This window comes from Xiphophorus couchianus, chromosome 7, assembly GCF_001444195.1.
Source record: "Xiphophorus couchianus chromosome 7, X_couchianus-1.0, whole genome shotgun sequence".
In the NCBI taxonomy this organism is placed as follows: Eukaryota; Metazoa; Chordata; class Actinopteri; order Cyprinodontiformes; family Poeciliidae; genus Xiphophorus; species Xiphophorus couchianus.
This window is the reverse complement of record NC_040234.1, coordinates 30,053,907-30,075,942: the sequence shown is the minus strand read 5'-3', so window position 1 is coordinate 30,075,942 and position 22,036 is coordinate 30,053,907. Positions and strand designations below refer to the sequence as shown.

General features: G+C 36.0%; 1 protein-coding gene across 5 annotated transcripts in view; it reads left to right on the top strand.

Moving 5' to 3' along the window:
* The window catches only part of lrp1bb (low density lipoprotein receptor-related protein 1Bb), a 311,011-nt gene that overhangs the window by 226,413 nt on the left and 62,562 nt on the right, over positions 1-22,036 (top strand). For all 5 annotated transcript variants that reach the window (XM_028023582.1, XM_028023580.1, XM_028023579.1 and 2 more), the window contains 12 exons: positions 2,949-3,153; positions 6,172-6,364; positions 8,115-8,240; positions 10,562-10,690; positions 10,855-10,974; positions 12,854-12,967; positions 13,169-13,318; positions 13,523-13,645; positions 17,820-17,939; positions 19,671-19,799; positions 20,150-20,272; positions 21,691-21,831. In XM_028023582.1, the coding sequence (XP_027879383.1) occupies positions 2,949-3,153; positions 6,172-6,364; positions 8,115-8,240; positions 10,562-10,690; positions 10,855-10,974; positions 12,854-12,967; positions 13,169-13,318; positions 13,523-13,645; positions 17,820-17,939; positions 19,671-19,799; positions 20,150-20,272; positions 21,691-21,831 (1,673 nt within the window). The remainder of the gene's footprint in view (positions 1-2,948; positions 3,154-6,171; positions 6,365-8,114; positions 8,241-10,561; positions 10,691-10,854; positions 10,975-12,853; positions 12,968-13,168; positions 13,319-13,522; positions 13,646-17,819; positions 17,940-19,670; positions 19,800-20,149; positions 20,273-21,690; positions 21,832-22,036) is intronic.

Below are 22,036 nucleotides of genomic sequence, written 5' to 3'. Positions count from 1 at the left end.
CACCTCAGTAAATTAAAAATGGCATTTTTGAAATATTATGAAATTTATTATAAATAAAAACATCCAAACCAGCATGACTCCATGTGATAAAACTAAGTGCCCACAAATCTATAACCCTTTTGTCAGCAAAAACTATCATCAAGCTTTAGTGACAACTAGCAGTGATTCTTTTACATCCCTTTGTAGGACATCTGCCCTTGTCTTCTTTGTGGAATCATTTTAATTCTGCAAAATTGGACGGTTTTGATCATGAAGGGTTTGTTTAAGATCATGCCAGATTCTCTATTGCATTTAAGTCCAAATTTAAATCAGCAGAATGGAGCAATGTTTTCATCAATGTGGCAAGTTTCTCAAAAGACATTTATTGGGTGAGGTGAAAAGAGACTTTGTGTTCCTTTAGATCAGCAGGGGTCTTCACCTTGAAACTCTCCTATGAATGCAATTTTTGTCCAGTCTCTTTCCTGTTATTGAGCCACACTAGTAAACATTGACTTTAACTGAGACAAGTGAAGCTTTGAGTACTTAGGATGTTGTTCTTGCTTTTTTTGTGACCTCCTGGATGAATCCTTGATTTGCTCTTGTGCTTGACCCCTGTTTCAGGTTTTTTCTTTTTGTGGATTATGGCTATCACAAAAACTTGTTTCCTTGAGGCCTAAAATCTTAGAAATGACTCTGTAAGCCTTTTCAAACTGATGTCAGGGATTTTGGTTTGTCTTGCATATCCTTAGATTGTGGTTTGGTGTGTTACTGTTTTTGGATATTTGAGCTGACTATATGTTGTCTAAATGATTCTGTTTAAGTTATTTCTTGTGTCTACAATTTTGATAGCAGTCATGCCTGAGTGTCGATAATGAAAATGAACATAGCTTTCCGAAAATATAGTTAATCACAGCTAACTCATAAATTAGAAAGAGAGACTTACTTCTTCATGTAAGGCCAGGCTGGTTCCTTTTTTGCTTAACAGATTAATCATTTGAAATATGAATTTTGTATTTTCTCAAATTTGTTTATTTTTTTCAGGAGCAAATCTATAAGTGTGCAAATACTTTTTTCTAATGTCGCTGTAGAAATAGCTAACAGTTATTTCGCAAGATAAGGTCTTAATTTTCATGACAAGAAATACTGTGTTAGGGATTATATTAATTGTATTAATTTTCAAAACCATGAATGATAGTCCTGATCTCTAGTGTATTGATGTAAATATTGAAAAGTTTATGTTATTGAATCATTTTTAGCATATCTTCCCTACCTTTTTTTTGTCCCTGAATCTCTTATTTTGTAAAACACATAGTCAGGCATACCTGGTACAATTTTTAAATAACAGCTTTTATGTGTTGAACTCTGCATGTTTTTAGCAGTTTTGAAAAATTTAAATCAGCTCAAAAAAATGAAGCATGTTTTTGCATGATTTTGTTTTCAAATTCTTTTTTCATAAATATATTGAGAGCAGTCAGAAAAGACTGAATGTCCTCTAACTCTTGCTACACTAACTAAATTAATTTCTTGACCCCAGTCTCTCCTTGGTTGGCAGTTTGGCAGCATATCTATCCTACTCTCGAATCACAGTCTAATAATTAAAATTTAAGCTCAAGTGATTAATTAGTAGACTCTGGTTGTGACTTCTGACCTGAATTTTTTATCAGTGTAGTAGAGTGGACTTCTATGACTTCATTAAGTTTTGAAGTGGGAGGCCAGGATTAAGATAAGGGTTTTTTAAAAATGTCAAAGGAGATCCTGCTTCTTGTTTACTGAACAACACAGCCTCTGTCTGATTTGTGTTGTCCATTTCTATTGTAAGTCTCATACAACTGATGGTATGACTTTTTAAAATGTATTCATATACTACTCTTACCTGTTTCCTGGGTTCTCACACACTTGGATTTGCATAGTTGACTTTTATCATTTAAGCTGCGATGATAATCCATGTTATTTATTTGAGCCAGAGCTAAACTTGTATCATTTTTACAGAGTGAAAATGAAGAAACAAGATCTTTTCAGCTATAAGAGGATTGTGATACGTAACAAAAATAATTGCCTTAGTCTAAGCTTGTAATCTCAGTTTCTACTGTTTACAGAGGTATATGAAAAATTTACATTTTAGGCTGGTGTTTCCTTGACTGTTGAAATGCATAGTCCCCATCTCCATCCTTTAGAAAGATTTTGGCAACTTATGAGTCTGAAAATGGATAATGAGACCTCAAACAAATTTGAAATCAGCTATTTTTCTGAACAGAAAATACTTTGCAATTGGAAAACATTTAAATTGCTAACATCTCCAGATTTATTGGATCAGGATTATAATCCAAGGAAGTTCAGACCACAGACATACCACCACCTGCTAAAAGAAATCACAAAGCCTGTCAATGTTGTCATGTCAGCAGGCTCTTTCTATTGTTGATTTGAAAGTGATTGCCTGTACAATCGTCCAAAGATTCTGAAAATCTTTAACTTTATTAGGAGACATGCAAGGAGAACACGTTTGTTACCAAAAAAACTTGAAAGTTATAAAGTTTGCCAGAGAAAATGTAAGGATAGATCAAGATGTTTGTAATAGTTTTTTGGACAGATGAGCCTAATAAGTGTTAGGACACCAGAACAAAAGACACGTTTGGCATAAGAAAATATAGCATTTCACAAAAGAGAATCATTCAACTGTGAAGCATAGAGTTGGAAGTTTTAAAAGTCTGGGGATGTTTGGCAAGTTAAAACCCAGATTTTAATCTAATTGTAATGCTGTGGGGTGACATGAAATGGGCTATGCAATCAACAAACCCTTCAAACAACTCTGCTGAAAATCAGGAGTAGAGCAGACCTTCCTCGGACCGATGTCAGGGACTGATAGACTACAAGAAACGTTTCTCTGAAATAATAGGATGTAAAGTTTGAAAATAGGTTTTGCACTGTGTACTTTGTAAAGCTGATCTTTACTGTCCATTCTGTATGCTTAGCTTGATGTTTTGGACCAACTGGAATGAGCAGAGACCCAGCATCATGAGATCCACCTTAGTTGGCAAGAACATCAGGATTATAATCAGCTCTGACATCCTGACGCCAAATGGACTGACAATTGACCACAAAGCAGAAAAGCTCTACTTCTCAGATGGAAGCCTTGGCAAGATTGAGAGATGTGACTACGATGGCTCCAGTCGATATGTAAGTAGGAAAGCAAAAAATGCAACAATTTGTGGCTGTTGTGAAAAAAGAATACTTCTCATTTTAATTGTTTAGTTTTGCATTTCTGTGTGATGTCCTGAATTCCCAAGATTTAAGAAACATATTTTGAAAAAGTCATATTATTTTAGATTGTTTTATACTCACTGTACCTGACAGTGTAAGACCTCACATAACAATGAGCTAGATCACAAAAAGTTACGACTATTTACAATTAATTTTACAAGCCCTGCTGCTTTCCCATTCTTATGTTATGCTAAAGGTATGTTATAGTTCCAAGTTGCCTTTGACTTTTGAGAAATTCCAGCCATGATTGGGTCATAAAAACTAACACATTTCTGCGTTAGTTTTTCTATAAAACAAAAGGGGAACAAAAGTCTTTACATGACGCACATGCATCTCTATTTGTTATAATTGGTGATAATTCCCATTGCTTCTAATGTATTTATGCATTTTAATTTTCAACTACACTTGGAGAGATGAGCATAGTAAATAGCTTTTTTTTTCTTGCATTAAAAAGAAACTTCTGTGCAATTACGTTCCTGGAACAAGATCCTCCACACAGCAGATGGGATTTGAAATACCTCTTGAAGTTGTCCTATTTCTTCTCTGAGGGCACAGATGGTTTCCTTAATCACAAAAGTCCGTTCTTGGTAAAGTAAATAAAACCCAGCAAGGGGGAGCTCAAGTTTTGTCCATAAAAGTTTCATGCATAATGTATGACATCCCAACAGCTGTGTCCTGGGTATGCAGAGGATTACAGTACAGGATGACCTTTTCATGCTGGAGAATCTAGTTTTTGCTTGACATGGCTCATGCGGCCCAGCAGTTTGGCCCATCTCAATTAGTTACCCATATGTGTGATGAGCTGGGTCACTAGGCTCAGAAAGTCTTCACCTTTGAGACCCCACCTGAACCTGCAGCAGCCTTGTCCTGCTAATGAAAGCTTTGCAGCAAGACTGCTCTGGGTACAGCATTTCCTTTCCAATTAAAATGTGTAAATTGAACAGAGATAGCTAGATGTTAACGCCATCCTCAAACCAAACTATAGTAAGACAAAGCATCCACTGCAGACAAGTTACTTACTGTGAAAGCTTAAGGCAGCTTGTCACTTTAAAGAATATTGTTTAATTCTATGTGACAAAAGATGTGTTCAAATTACCAAGAAATGCCAGTAACCACAGGATTTCAATTAGGAATTAGAACAGACTAAGGCAAAAGAACAACCATGATAAAGTACTTTTTGTAATGAGTCATATTAGAGTAAACTTTAGTAGCAGTTTTGTCTTTCAGGGCACAGCTTCTCCTCTTAACTGCAGTACTAATATATGCTGACGGGGAGCTTGGGGGAGTCGAATGTTTGCATAGTTCTCACCTCAGTGTCATATTTAGAGTGATGACGACATTAACGATGACAGCAAGAGGGTCAGCAAGTTTAGCTAAGAAGCTGTGATTTTTCACCATCATAGAAACTACTACAAAACTGAAAGATATCAAACTGTTCAGTTTAATATGTGTAAAGCATCACTTGCATTACTTAATGTTGGTTTTAAATGTAATGAAATATCAATTTCCACAACAAACAAATATCAAGCACTTTTCTTCAGTAAAATGTCTCTGAATGGGCTGTTGACAGTCCAAGTGATCCGCATTTAAAAAGTAAGTCATAAAAATGTGTCCAATTTTTTTTTTTTTCCATTTTTTTCTCCGAAGAGTTTTTGCTGCGCTAGTGACTTGTATTTTTTCAACAGTAGGCAGACAGGAAGGAGGGTGAGGAGAGGGGGGAAGACATGCGGCAAAGGTCGTCGGGACCGGGAGTCGAACCCGCGACATCCGCGTCGAGGACCAAGGCCTCCAAACGTGGGGCGTGCTAACCCCCTGCGCCACCACAGCACGCCCCAATTTGTCCAAGTTTTACGTTATGTATTATCAAATGTAATGAAGGATGTAGTTATTGAACGCATGAAAAAGGAGATGCAAAAAGGAATTGAAAACCAAGAAAATAACTGAAATCTTTCAAGCAGTCCTGCTCCCTTTGTGTATCGTTTAATATCAAGTGGTTTAGCCCTATAGCTGATGACTTAAGGTTTCTTAATCCCAGGGCTGAAGCAGGTTCCATCTGAGTGTAAAGTGGCACTGGTTACAAAATGTATTTTCTGACATCTGAATGTTTCAGTGACCACCACCTCCTTGCAAGATTTCTGACAACTCGTCAAAAGAATAATCTAAAGAGTTGTTCAGCAGCCAAGGATCACTCTGGTGACATCTGGTGTAAATTTCATGACAATAGCTCCATTAGAAATGTAGAAAAACATTGATGTGTTCATATTTATTTTCCCTGCTGCATCATAAACTACCAGTAATTTCTACAATCATATCTGGATACTTTTAAATCGAGACAGACTGGTTACTAATTTACTCAAAACATGAGTTCAGCACAAAACTAATGAGTTGCTGCCTTTAAACCGAACATCTCCCAAATCTAATTTCCTATCAATATGCTCTTCCCACACCATCTGTCGTTTATTTCTCTGTTCTTCACTGTTTCTCAGTCGCGTTGTGGCCAGTTGTTGCTTCCACACGCTGGGCTCCTTTAATCAACACCTGTCCTATTAATCCCAGTATGGCACAGGGCTAATGTGTTGTCGCTTACAAGCCTGTCCCCCTAATGGCTGAGGCGACCAAGCTGTTGGAGTCCATGATCCTCTATACAAGCCAGGGGGGAGTCCCAGAAGGAAGCATCTGATGGATTCTTGCCTCGTTGCCAATGGCACTGTCATTTACTCCCCCAACATCTGGGTTAAGCAGTGAAGCTGGCAGCAGGGGTTGATTTGTTGATTAATGAGTAGACACAATATTTTTCCCCATTTTTCCAGGGGTTATATACAGATTGTCTGTATCCTATACAGTTTTCTTTTAGAAATACATTTTTGTGAAAGGAATATTACATAATTCTCCCCATGACCTAACAGCAGCTCCCTGCTCTATATGTTTTTTTAGGTCATACTTAAATCAGGACCCGGAAACTTCTATGGGCTGGCCATCTATGCAGATTTTATTTACTGGTCTGACTGGGCCCGTCGAGCTGTCCTACGATCAAATAAGTACACTGGTGCTGACACCAAGGTGCTTCGAGCAGATATACCCCATCAGCCAATGGGAATAATAGTCGTGGCAAAGGATACCAATAACTGTAAGTACAAGAACCAATCTACTGTTGCAATTTGAAAAGGTATACCTCTTGAATCTATTTGCTTTTTGTCACACTAACACCACAAAATTTTATCTATTTTAGCCTCTGACCTCAGACCATTGCTAGAGAACATGTGTGAACAAACATCGTGCAGAGAATTTCAGAGTAGGGTCGAGTTGTAAAACAGTTTCCCAAACTTTGAACATTTAACGAGGCACTTTTAAACCCATCATATCAAAACTGAAAAGTACTGGCTCAATTGTAAACCTTGAAGGGTATCAGAAAGGTGACCAGGATGTTCTTTGCAACTCAACATCTCAAGTGATAGAGTCTCTTGATATCACAACTATTAGTTATGTTCTCCATACTGATGTATGTTGAACTGAACGTATACATTTTTGGTTTTGTCTAAGAATTAACAACAGTGATATTTTCATTAACTTGTATACACTTTATTTTATGTAGATATGAGCACTCTGGAAGCAAAAATAAAACCATTACTAAAGAGGCATGGGTCATATTGCTTGATGGCAATTTGCACATCTTTATCTTTTTTAGAGATTTTGATATTTTTCTTTACTTGAAGAAGTAATTTAAATGATTCAAACCCACATGCATATTAGTCAGCAACAATACCAGATATAGCTGTTAGTTATCACCCAGTAGGAGCTTACTTTAAAGAACATATTAATTTGATGCGAAAGACGGCGAGTTGATAAATGAAAGTAGTTGTATTTAGAATGGCGAGAAACTTAAACCTCAGTGGTAATTAATAAAACAGTAGCTTATGTTGTAGAGGGAGTCTCTTAAGTGCCGTAGAAAGTTTAATTTCCAAGTAGGACATGGAAGGTGAGCTTAAGCACATCCCACTGGCTTGGCATCGGATGGCGAGAGCATCTCATTTCCTTGTTTATCTTGTTATGGGAAATTATTGCATCCTGTGACCTGAATGAGCCAGCTGCAAGTTTGCAATTTCATGTGCAGTGAACGGAAATGTCGGCTTGGTATATTAGTTTATTCCTTTCTGTCTTTACGTTGTTGCACTCTAATTTTGTTTTCATTGTCACGCATATCCTGAATATAAGTAATGTTCATAAAACTACCTTACCTGAGCTGCAGATCAGATACATGTGTCTATTCTTTTTTGAAAACAACACTCAAATGTCTCTAAATAATTCTGATATAGAATGCATCTTTTGCTTTAATATTTCTTACATTTTCCCCCTAGGAATTAACAGGGAATTTTTTTCAGCAACTGTTTCAAAGTAAAAGCACAAAAATAGGTTTATAGGCCTTCAGGTTCTCTATATGTTTACACCAACATTTTTTAATAAAGGGAATTAAATACATTGTGAATTTCACTCTGGAACACTATAATAAAAAGATGAGTAATTTATGTGTTAACACCCCTTGAACATGTTCATATTTGGTCTCAAAACAAGCATAAATATAAAAATAATTTACAGTATTAGAAAGTTTTATAAAGGACCAAGATAAGGTAGTGAATTATCGGAAAGTGGAAAGAAAATGGTACGCTGTCAGTGAAATGTGAAACCTGTGTTGTTGTTTTGTTTCATATTCTACCATATTATTTAATAGCCTATAGAGCTTTTAAAAAACCATTTTATTCCTTTATACAAATGTGATATATTGTATGTTCCCCAGAATACTCTGAATGCATTAAAGTTACCTGAACTGAATTTTCTTTCTTTGTTAAAGCCTAATTAGCTGTCTTTGAATGTTATTGAAGGTGAGCTCTCCCCATGCCGACACATGAACGGAGGCTGTGGTGACCTCTGTCTGCTGACAGCTCATGGAAGGGTCAACTGCACTTGCCGTGGAGAGCGTGTGCTGCTGGATGACAACAGATGTGTGTGTAAGTCACCAGGAGTTTCACATTGATTCATTCTAAAATGAGCTACACCTTACCCAACACAGACATTAAAAGAAATACCAGATATTTTAAGGACATCTTTGATTTTTGTTCTTTGTAAGTTTATTTTTAAATATCTTAATTTTTTTTATTTTGTTCTCTGAAATTCTGTATTCATTTAACAATCCAACAAGCAACCAGATGTTGGTTGTAGTATTTTGAAGAAGATGTTTTTTTTATTAGAAACTCAGTAAGTATTTGTGCATAAACAAGGTTGCTGTCTGAGTAAAAAATATGCAGAATGAAACAGTTCAAAGGAGTGAGATGGTTTCTACACTTCTCAATTATAAACCACTACAAGTGATGCCTTGCTTTCTAATTGACATCACTAGTTGAAATTGAAAGTCATTATGCTAATGGGCCATATGGTGGGAGGGGCTGTTCAAACAAGCAAAGTTTGGCCAGACAGAACATGGTATGTGACTCAGAGCTGGATGCTAGCTTAAATGTCATGGCAGTGGATGGTAGGCTATTTTTTTATATACAGCCTGACTTGATGCATTATTAAAATAAAGAGGTTTTTGCCTTTTTTTAGCTTTAAAAGATCAGATTGAGGTCTGTTGATGATTTGAGTGTTGAAATTAAGATGTTTATATAATGAGTGAATTCAAACTAATTCTGTATTGGGTGTTTATTAATATATTTGTGAATATTTATGGAATAGTATTGAAATTGCACAGCCAAATTTAAAATTCCAGTCAGTGGTTAACAAATTGTCACCTTAGGTATCAGTGTCATATTAGTTTTTGTCTTTCAGTGAAGTATTTCACTTTTTATTATTATTATTATTATTATTATTATTATTATTATTATTATTATCATCAAGTTTGGAATGATTGTAAAATAAACAACTTCATTAATTGATGAATTTAAAAAATGGGAGTAGTTTCAATTTATTATTGTTTTTCTGTAGTTCACAAAAAAAAGAACTATTTGTAAAGGCTCAAATATATACATGAACCTCTAAGGATGTTTAGGAAAGTGTCTGTTAGCAAGTTACAGGGAAACTGTACTCAGGTGTAACTACCATCAAGTTTCTAGCTTAATTCTTGATTGATTTTTGTCCGGTTCTTATCTGAAATGGTGAAGTTTATTTAAAGCAGTTGGGTTTAGTGTAAAAGTATTGTAAATAAGATTAGTAAAACCATTGTAAAACCAGTTTTAATGTGTGTTTGGAATCTTTGTGTTGTTTAAAATACCCAGATTGGTGCAAGGTATTATCATCGTACCCAAACTGTCACCCTCAGTTATGTGGCATTGCTCAATGACAACCCAAGAATCACCAAATCTCAAGACTTTCATAAACTAGAATTTGCTAAAATAAGGTTCATTGTCCATAATAAAGCTATTTTAACATAAACAGGGAATAAAAGTTTGTCAACCATGAAAGAACATCTGCTGCAAAATCAACAACTTCAACCTCTGAGGCGCTGCTGCCCACATGGACAATCTAAATGTATTTTAGAGAAAAAGACATTCTTTTTTCAGAGGAGAAAAAGTTTTAGATAATTGTCCACAGTGAGGTTATGTTGTAGCTGTTAAAAACCTATTGCACAAAGTATATGGAATAAGTAAGAAGGTGGACTACCTTCCAGTTCTTCAATATCACCTCAAATCAACAACTCGGTTAAAGTTTGGTTGCTGTTGGATGATCAAACAGGATTATTATCAAATAAACATCGAAGCACAGAAAATATTTTGGAATGAATAAAACAAGTTACCATTAGGTTTCTGGGAAAGGGCACCAATCTCTCCTTTTTTGAAAAAATATGAATTTGGGCTTATGAACAGTTTCTGATATGGACACAAAAATGAATCCACAGTCTTTGAGTAATACACAGTAATGGACTTATCTCCAGCCAGAGACATTAAGAACACTAACTGATGGTTACAGTTATTCCCTAAGAGTCATTCAACCCAGTATTATCGAAGTCTACCTATGATTATTTTTTTTCCATGTGTGAATTAGAGAAAAACACATTATCTTCTTTTTTTTTTTTTAAATATCACAGTTCTATGTGTGTACTATCATTCCATTCCAAAAGTGAACATTTCTGATATATAATTTAAAGTTACAGATGGCATTCATACGAATGATGAGTTTTTACAAATTTCAGTATTAGTATTAGATGTATTAAGTATTAGATGGTATCAAAGTTGACAGTTATGGCATCTTATTTGTTAAAATAACTGCTTAACGATATTAACATCGACACTACTAAAATTTACTATCATTTTATTTCATCCCATTTTCTTTTCTGCAGCAGAAAATTCATCATGTAACATTTACACTGAATTTGAGTGTGGAAATGGAGAGTGTATCGACTATCAGCTAACCTGCGACGGTGTGGCCCACTGCAAAGATAAATCAGATGAGAAGATGCAGTACTGTGGTAAGAGAAACTTAATAAATCTATATAAAAGAAAATAGAAGATAACCAGCAACAACATTTAAGGTTAATTAGGATTCTGACAGATTTAATAATAATAATAAAAAAAACACTAGATGATACCTTGAGTTTGGAAATAATTTTAAATCAATTCAATTGTCCTTCAGATAACAGGACCTGCCGGAGGGGTTTTAGATCCTGCTACAACCAGAGATGTGTTGCCAGTGGTCGTTTCTGTGATGGGATCGATGACTGTGGGGATAACTCAGATGAAGCCTTCTGTAGTAGTGAGTTTGCAGCTGTTTGATCTCGCGCTCTAGCCTGCCTTTGAGGGCAGGATCTAGTCACACTCATGCCTATGTTAATACAGCTCACAAGACCACACGCTGTGCTAAGCCCTCGCTGTTTAATAAGCCCAGAGATCATAAGGAGCGCACAAATTAAAAGAGATACCCAACCACTGCCCCTGGAAGTTGCTTGAACAATATTTGGTGTTTTTTCATTTTTTTTATTTTGCTGGTGGGACTGTGTCTTTGAAGGTGTTTTTTTTTTTTTTCTTTTCCATATATGTTTATTTTCATGCAGTAATTGATGAGAGTGGGAGAATATTCAAGCTTAGAGATTTTGGCCAGGCTGACTAAACCCACCAGGAGATACCAGTGGGTTGATAATTAATGAGGATCGTCCAATTTAGCAATCTGGGATTTTAGTAGCGAGTTTATCACAGAATGTTGTATCCATTACCAACCTCTTGTTTTTTCATTAGTACATCAAGAACCTTTTTTTTTTTTTACTGACCAACAGAATACATAATTATGCTATTACAAACTTATGTACAGAAATAAAATTTATCTTTTTTATGGACTTCAAATCAGAAGTATATATGCAGTTTTAATGTGCAGGAATCTCATTTAATCTTTTATTTTCTGTATTTGTTCATTGAGGCGAAATGATAATAAAACAATCAACTCAAATGTTTAAGGACAGGAAAGAGAACTGAATGTTGAGCACTCAGGGAAGAGTGCCAGTTTTTCAATATAAAGAGACCATTTTTGCATAGAAATTAAGTGTCTGGAAATGTTTTGTATCAATTTCAACATTTACACATATAACTGCCTCATCTCAAGTGTATTTGTGGAATTAGAACTATAGAAATCAATAAACTACATTGGAAAGACTGTTTTACAGTACCATTTCTCAATGATATAAATCCCTACCTACACAGAATCAGCATTCTGAATCAATATTATTTGTAAACAGATTAAGAAGCATCATATGAGCAGGGAGAGGTTGGTAAGGGATATGTGTCTTGATGCATAGATTTGTAACACCTATCCATCGTGGCCAATTTAGTTTAAGATGGGAAACAGCTTTGAAGTCAAAAGTCCAAAGTCATGAACTCACCTCTTTTCAGACTGATTTACAGTGAGAGAAACATCCAGGAGAATCAAGAGAAAAATGTTGTAGCTTGTCAAAGGACAAACTGCAGTCAGCTCAGGTTGAGCACTTTCAGGTTATCATTGCATTTCAGTGTTTCATGCACATCAGGGAATTCACCTCAATTTTACTGCTAGTGTATATTTTGACGCCTGATCTCGAGACAGGGTTGTGAAAGAATAAGGTGGTAAAAAAACTACAATATGTAGAGTAATTAACCAATAAACACATAAAAAAATAGAAAAGTTCTCATCTTTGCATGCATGACTGAACACAGATGCACACATGCAACTGTTCTTGTGTGTGCAAGAGGCCTGGGTACATGGGTTACATGCTCTAACCCTGGTGCCACCATAGCACCTTATTATCCAGATTTTCGCAAGAATGTGTGCATATATTTATATGTTTTATCTTAACCTCCACCCCCAAAGGCAACAGTTAAAATGAAGTACTGAAAATGCAAAATGATGGCGGCATTCATGCTCATGATAAGTGTGTGCAAGCTTATGAGTAGATATCTCTTTACTGTGTTTTTCTGCAGCAGTATACTGGATTTGACATTTACTACAAAAGCTGTCCAACTGCACAAACACAGAAGTCATTAAGTAAATTCTTCTGAGCGCCTTGTTAATTTTTACTACAGGTTTGAAAGAGTGGTTTTGAACAAGACATGGGAAAGGTCCTGTTTTTTGTTTTTTTTTAATAGAAAATGTTCATTTGCTCCAACAGATACCACATGTGGCTCATCTGAAATGTCTTGCAAGGATGGGAGCTGCGTATCCATCTCAGCTTGGTGTAACCAGGTCATTGACTGTGCTGATGCCTCAGATGAAAAAAGCTGCAGTAAGTGGTTCCTTTTTTCATCACAGCCAAAATTAAAACACATACACATACACATACACACAGCTGCTTCTCTAGCAAATCAAATATACAGTGATTTTAACTTTAGATAGGCCAGATTCAGTGCTTCACTCTTCACGATCACCTCCCATTTCAGTGGCATTGTGACAAGGAAGTCATTCTAGTGATGTGTTTTGTATTCAGACCACACCGATTGCTCTCACTTTTACAAGCTGGGGGTGAAAGAAAAGGATTTCATCAGCTGCAACTCCACCTCGCTGTGCATCCATCCGTCATGGATTTGCGATGGTGCAAATGACTGCGGAGACTACGCAGATGAAACCAACTGCCTGGGTGAGCTGCACAAAGACTCACGTTTTTTCCTGTGAAATCAGAGGCGGGTCAGGAAAGCCGGCGTCAGTTTGAAAACACTCCATCTCATTTTTGGGGATTATTATGGCAGTGAAACAAGGGATTCAGAGAGAACTTGGGAGATGATAATGACCTCAATCATTGCTAAAGCTCAGCGGATTGACTTGATTTTGTTGTATGCCCCAGTTTCCCACGGGCAGAAGTGCGAGGAGGGCCACTTTGCTTGCCCGAGTGGGAATTGCATTTCTAGTGTGTGGCTGTGTGACGGCCAAAAAGACTGTGAAGATGGAGCAGATGAATTCCAGTGTGGTAAGTCAACATGTTTTAAGTCCGAAAAATGAAAGTATGGTGTCATAAATGGTTCATGTTTACAAAATATGTATTCTTTTAGCTAACGTATTGCTTTATGTTGAAATGCAACGTGACTATGTCTTTAACATTACATTTAGAATTTGCAAAGTATCCAGATACAATGCAATGCTTTGCAAACAACCAGCAACTAGAATTTTATATGATGGACCAATACAAATAGCACATAAGTGATCAATTGAAAGTGATGATTTAAATAATTTTCTACAAAGAAATGTTGAAAAGTTTAGCGTGCGTATTACGACCCTCTGAGTCAGCATCCCATTAACTCTGAGTAGTTTTTCTTTCCCAGCTTCAGAGAAGCATCTACACAATGAAATTAATATATAATTCCATAAAATTTCGATAAACCACTGTATAGTGTGATAAAATATAGACTAGATAAAGGGGTTACTTTCTGCACGGTACTGACAAGAACCCTTACAGTGTCATTGTGTTCTAAAAAAAGGTAATATTTTAAGTTTTATACATTACCATTCAAATGCATTTGTATGATATTCATAAAAAGCTATATAATGGAAGTTTTAGGACTAAATGAATTCACCTGACGATATTTTGTCTGTGTTTTTCTGTGTTGTAGCATGTGATCCAGAAATGTGTGTTGGTTAGTTGATACCATTTGTCAAAGAAAATTATAATTATAAAGAGTTTTCATCTTTGACCATCACAAAAAGAACAGACATTTTCTTCTGTCGTTGTTTTTCTAAGTGAGCACTGGCGCTTGTTTGAAAGTCTAATTCTGACCCTGGATATGACATACATTTTTTGACTTCTCTGTTTGAATTCTAAAGTACAGCACTTCCAGCATAACAGTTAATTAACCACCCATCAGTCTATGAAGCAGTTATACTGCGCATGCAAATATAGGTTCTCTGAAAAAGTGAAAGAATTAGACTTTACAATGACACTCAACTACTTCCTGCACCCCAGGCAAGCATTCCTGCTTCTTCTTTCATGTATGCTAATGTATTTAGAACCTGCTATGACAAAGTCAGGATCTCTCCAATTAAACAGTGGAAGCATAATTAAGTCAAGGTACTTGATCATTTTAGCCCAAAAAAACTCAACAAGCATCTGCACACGTACTCAGTCACACGGCGGTATGTCTCGCATCAAAGCAAAATGAGCTTAGTGCTTTGATGTAGGTGGTCAGAGTTGCTGTTAAACTCTATCACCATCACATGTCTGCAAGGTAATTGGATTTGATTTATTAATCCATATGCAGACATTTTGAAAAAAAAAAAAAAAGGAAAAACGACCTACGCTTTGAGTTTATTGAGTTTAAATATAAGATATTGTGGAGCTAGCAGTGAGGGATGTTGCTGGTCTGCAGAGTGAAAGAGTATTGCATCACTTTTAAATCTACGACTTCAGCACAACATAATATGTAATTTAATGCATGTATTTTGACTATGGAATCTAATAAAATATCTCTTTTTGCTAATGTGACATTGATATAATTTTAAGTAGTGTCATCATCAGATAACAAAAAAAAATAGCTAGGATGTTTAGGTACATCTTACAAATGAATGTGCCTAAAAAGCATTAAGCTTCTGGTGCTGCCCTGACCTCAAGTGTATTAAACGCTTCTAGAAAATCCTATTCATGCTAGAAAAATGAGCTCTGCTCCTTCTGAGGAAAAAAACTATCCCAGAAGTGTATTGATGGCAATATAAAAAAAGCAAAACAAAACATGTGGTTGGGGTGAAACTTGCTGAATATTTATGACGGTATATGTGTATAACTGAGTGTGTAAGTATTGCGCTGACCATTTGCAAAATAGAGAAAATCTATGATTATTTCATATTTTTCATCCAATGTATGAATCCAAGATGTCAACTCCAGAAAAAAAAACCTTAAATGTTGTCAAGTAAGCCAAAACATGACATCAACATGAACCGATTTAAATATACCTAAAGATATTGCATGGAAGCAATGCAAAACAGTGAAGTGTGACGGCATAAAAACCAACAATTTTAGTCTGACGGCATAAAAAGACAAATAAAAGGCACCACAGAAGTCATCCAGAAAGTTCAAGACGGTCTGATTACTGTCTATCTGTTCAAATGACATGAACAAATTTTTTATTAATGTTTAACTGCAAAGAATGGACAGAAGTAATGCAATTTGTAAAATGTTTGTTTAATGCCTTTTAAATTCTTTTTTTATTTTTTTTTTTATTTATGCTTTAACATGAGGTACAATGTAACGGCAATGCAATAGTTATATGCCTTTTAAATTCTGACTTATTTTGAATATTGTCAGTCTTGATGCTAAAAAGCAGCATAGTATATAAAGACAATTTTCATTTTTTATCAAGAAATGTCACTTTGGCCTGTTTGTGCTTTCATAAAGACTGTTGTGGATGCTCTTTTCTTTTCACAACAAACTGACATTACTATTCCTCTGGGTTAGTTATCATATAAGAAGCCCGAGTGACAGATAACATGACTGCAAAAGCATTGTGGTTTGAAGAAAATGTCTTTGCATTTCAGAGATTTCAAGTTCCACATCTGGTTGGACGAAATAATCATTTCTACCTTTCACAATGAATAATGCACTTTTCTACTTTGCAATTCACTATTGAAAATGAGACATGAAAGACTGCCTTTGATGAATTTAGTGTGCTTTAGACCTGCTATTTTGTTATACACTTCAAGCAGCTGTTCACATTTGAAGTGCAAATTTGGATTCATGCACAGGATGTCTGGATAATCTGAGTTTCCAGATTTAGCAATTTAATGTTTATCTCACCCGTATCTGACATCCTGGTATGAGTGCGCGTAAAGATAGAGTGATGTATAAAGTCTGACAGGGGGGAAACCAACTCAGTGGGAGCTATTCTTCCACTGCTACCCCCCACCTTTAGTTGGATCCATATTCCCTGTGCTGTGGTCTGACCTGCAGCACACATCCCCCTTTCCTTCTCTCAACATCTTATCAAAGCTTTGGCAGACTTAGCCCAGCCTGACATCTGAGAGAATGAGACCACAGAGCAACTCCCCAGGGAAAGTACGAGGTTCGGTGACACAAATTCAGCGCTGCTCATGAATACCATATATCCAAGTTTCACACAATGGCCATTATACAGCAATCAGCAGAGTGTTCTCTTAGACGACATTCAGCTCCTGTCAAAAATAAATGAGAACATTCAACTAAACCAACACGGATGTGGATGAACTATTCAATTTCAATGCCTTACAGAGGTATTCAGTCCCTTCAACTTTTACCACATTTTCTCATAACTTCATGGTATTTTAGTGGATTTTCATGATAACTTGGAAGAAATTATGTAGTGAAAGAAATCTGATTATTTGGTTTTAAAGAACAAATAATATTTCCCTTCAGCCTCCTGTATGAATTAGTTGATACAGTAACTTTTTGTGGTAATTACAGCTGCAAGTTATTTGGGGTATATCTCCATCAACAGATATGGAAAAGTTGTCCTTTTTTCACAAAATATCTCCAATTAGCAATTTTCAAGAGGAAAAAAACTCACCACAGCATAAATGCCACCACCATGTTTCACAGTAGGAACTGTGTACTCACAGTGATGTGAACTATTGATCTCATCTGATCAGAACACCTTCTTTATTTTTTTTCAATCACTTATTAAAACGGCAACTTGGTTGAACTGAAGTTTGCTTAGAGCGTCAGAGTAAAAGTGTTGAATAGAAATACATGCCACACTGTCAAAACAAAGCAATTTTTACCAATATAGAGCAATATGTAATTCCATAAACTAAAATAACACTGAAATTTAGTTTTCCAGGAAAAAATATGTTTAAGTTTGTTTTGTATTACAAATGTGATAAAATTAGCAGACTCAAGGAACTACTTTAACTGTTTCTTTTCCCAGCACAATAAACACCAATATTTCTTAGTTGGAAGACAGTGAAATAAAACTTTCATTTGCAATTCTTTGGATAACGGCTGCTACTAATAGTAAAATCTTTAGCGCCAAACAATAAAACTAAGCAGCAAATGAGAGCCAGCCCACTTGTTGTGTTTTTATCAAAAGTATTTTCCCCTTCTACCGGTTATTGTGCAGCCATTTTTGTTTCCTTTTCACTTTGATTTATGGTGCTGAATTTTCTTCCACTACCTTCCGCAGACTCATCCTGCCTGTGGAACCAGTTCGCTTGCTCCAAGAACAAGTGCATTGCCAAACAGTGGCTGTGCGATGGGGAGAACGACTGCGAGGACGGACTCGACGAGAGTGTGCAGATCTGCGGTTAGTGCCCTTTCAGATGTCATGAGGGCTCTGCTATTAACATAAAAGGTCACATCTGCCATGTTGCTTGTTGCAGCTTCATGCATTCCAGAGGCAGAACTGGAAATGAGACGGTCTTAATGAGGCAACAAATGAGACCGCAGGCATTTCTGATAATTCGAGTGAGCACTGAGGCAAATAGATTTTTCATCACCAGGACCCAAGAGGCATAGCTATTTCAGTGGGCAAATGAGATGTATGTGTAATGAATTCTACAATAAAACAATACCAGCCATGATAAAGAGTCAGAAACCACTGCGAACATTGGTGGTGTAATTTCAATGTAATGGAGTGTCATGAAAATATTAATGAAATGGTCCAGAGGTCTCCAAAAGCACAATTCTTGTCAGAAGCATGATGGGCATTGTAGGCACACATGCCTAATTGAACTGCAGTATTTACCTTTGTTTCTCAGGGCAGCTAATTTTTCTCCCTGTCAGTATTTGCCTTTAAGGGCAGTGCTAAGAAAGAGGGGTTAATATTGCTGATGTGCAGAATTCGCTAAATAATTATTATTCATAAAGCACATGCAGTATGTTGTTGGCACTAAACAAAGAACTGCTGCACGGAGAAAATTACAGTTAGTTCATAGGAGAATATACTGTAAGTAAAAAACATTTAGTATATAGTATATCATCTGTTTTGCAAATTTATGCAACTAGTTGTATTTTTAAGGAATGTAAAAAGTTTAAAAACACCATCATTAAGTTAAGCAGTGCTGGCCATGTGCATTGCCCCTCCTTCTCAGTGAAAAATGTTTAAAAAGCTTTAATATACAGTACAGACCAAAAGTTTGGACACACCTTCTAATTCAATGGGTTTTCTTTATTTTCATGACTATTTATAAGGCAAGAAATCCCACTTATTAACCTGACAGGGCACACCTATGAAGTGAAAACCATTTCAGGTGACTACCTCTTGAAGCTCATCAAGAAAATGCAGAGTGTGTGCAAAGCAGTAATCACAGCAAAAGGTTGCTACTTTGAAGAAACTAGAATATAAGGGGTATTTTCAGTTGTTTTACACTTTTTTGTTTAGTGCATATTTCCACATGTGTTATTCATAGTTTTGATGCCTTCAGTGTGAATCTACAATGTCAATAGTCATGAAAATAAAGGAAACTCATTGAATTAAAAGGTGTGTCCAGGCTTTTGGTCTGTACTGTACAGTATATACTGTATATGTTATTGCAGTAGTACTATTTAAATTTAGAAAATTGCAATTATTAATCTCTGTACATTTATCAATTAGTTCAACCAAAACATAATCCTACTGCCACGTTTATTTTTGAAGTTTCTATAAGATTTATATTACTAGTAATCCACAATTTTTGTTTCCCCACCGTATAAATATGACATGAAAAAGAGGCCAATTTCTATAGACTAAGTGTTGTTTTAACAGCAAGGGCAATAGTAATTTTGCAGCATGTGATTTTGTTGGAAACAATTTCTCTCTAACTTGGGAATTTTCATACATGTACTAAGTGTTCTAAGATAAAAACTTGGCTTTGTGAGATTATTATTTTTACATTTTTTGTGTAAGGATAAAGTAAAGTAATAAAACTTCTGTACATGTTTAAGCTTTCTGTAAGTGTTTACCAGAAGTGCTAATAAATAAACAGGTTTCTTTTCTTTGAAGAATCAGGTCTTTTGGTATTTAGAAGTAGATGATGTGATCTTGTTTTCTTCTCAGGCACAGTAACTTGTGCTCCAGGGTTATTCAGCTGTCCTGGATCATATGCCTGTGTTCCCAAACGCTGGCTTTGTGATGGTGAGAGGGACTGTCCTGATGGAAGTGACGAACTCTCTCCAGCTGGCTGTGGTGAGGTTGCCCCTTTTAGTTCAATACAATATTATTATTTTTATGACATTTCATTATTTAAAGATTAAACAAAAGGCCCAACTAATTTTAAGCCACGGTGCAAAAAGGATGCATACAAAGAGAATTAGTGGGTAATTGGATAATTAGAGGCTTCTACACAAATACAGCCATCACTTAGTGGCATAACCAGAGTTATTTCTTCTTTGACTCAAACCCCCTTAGCAGGGGAACAACAATTAGAATAAGCATAAAAGGCAAAACACTAGTTTGTAGACATACCCTGTACCATAGCAGGGAAGAAAAGGTTTATCCATTCATTAGAGACTGAATGTTCTTCTTTCGACCATCAGCACCAAACAACACATGTGATGACAACTCGTTTCGATGCCACAACAAAGCGTGCATTCCCCAGCGATTCGTCTGTGACCATGATAACGACTGTGGAGATGGATCTGATGAGTCCGTGGAATGTGGCAAGTAGATTTATCTTGGTCTCTCATGCTCTTCATATTTAACAGTGATAAATGAAAATGGTTCTTTTGAAAATTGCATTCTGCAGGCTGAGCTATTAAACAGCAATGGTGGACAGATTTCTGAATATAACAATGCATGTAGTATTCAGAAACGTCTAAATCTGACCTTTCACCCACAATTAGTTTTTCTTTTAGTTAGGAAATAGTCCTTTCTGTTATTTACAGTGTATATAATCCATCATTGCATGTAATGTTTTTGACAGATGAAACAAAAATCAGTTTTCATGCTGTTATTTCATTTAACAAGAAAAACAAATTAAACAAACTTTGCACATATATACCTGGAACAGGTGAAAAAAGCAGAATAATAGGCCAAACCCAGAAGCTACAACAGAATAAGTAAACCCAATGTAATGTTTTAGTCACATATCTCCATATACACATTCCACTGATGAAATACTCTAAGTAGTGTCTGACCAGTCACATCCAATTAACAAGAAGTACACAAAAAATTCTTAGATACTCGAGAGAAATCTCTTCACTTTATTTTGTAAGCTGAAATATTAAAATCAGTATTTGGAAAGGTCACTCGCTTCATTATGTAAATATAAAAAAATAACACAGAAATAAACCTAATGTAAAGTAGAAAGTTGCAAATAATCTTTCCATAAACGTTCATATTACAGAAACATAATTCAACATCTAATAGGAAAAAAAACACTATCTCCTCGCTTCTTGAATTTATTTAGACTGGTACATAGTGTCTTGTTTCTCATTAATCCTTTAGACTATACCTCACGTTGTCAGAAAGGCACTGTGTAAGTAATGTCTTAATTCTACAAGTCTGTTTATGATCTGATCTAACTTTATTTTTTTAAAGTTCTAAATAAAAGAAAACAACTTTCAATAATGGCAGCATTGACTCAATAAAATCTCCTTCAAGATTTCTAAAATGAGAAGACTGCATGTTTCTTGTGTATTGCAGCTGGTTTGTTATACTATCAATACATTGACAAGAGACACATTGGTATCAATGTTTGTGAACATGCTGACACCCAAGTTTTATTTAGGCACATACTGTTATGGAGTACCTCATGTGGAGGGAATTCTCTGTTGCAGCTTTGATTTACGATGAGTGACCAAGGAAACGCATGTTTATTCTTGAAATGTTGGCTGCTGCAGCTGTGAATGCCATTATATTTCCAGATGGCTTGAATTGTTGATCAGCATTGATTCCATTTACACTCTGACAGTGCCTCATTATGCTATCAACAGTGGTCATGCAAATCTTTCTTCTGTAAATCTGTTTAACATAATTGACACTTAACTCTGCAAAAGGTTCCAACCAAACTGAAAGCTCTGAAACTGACATGTCCGAGTGTAACTTGATGAGATAGTGGCTCACTTTCTTTTTTTAGTCTATCGCTCCTGTGGATCTGGGGAGTTTCGCTGCGGGGACGGCCGCTGTCTTCTCAGCTCTCAGTGGGAGTGTGACGGCTATGCGGATTGTCCCGATCACTCAGATGAACTGCCGCTGAACCTCAAATGTCTTGCTGCAGGTAAGGCTGCTGTTTGGCTCTCTGTAAGAATCTCTTCATCAGTGTCACCAGCAGCATCACTCGCCAAGGAAACTGGTGGATTTATATGGAGGAAACAAAAAGGCCTCTGACTTTCTGAGTTTAATTTATTGCCTATTATCCAATGTGAGGGCAATGCCTTTTATGAGCTTTCATGGGTGATCACAGGGTGTTGTGATAGTTTTTC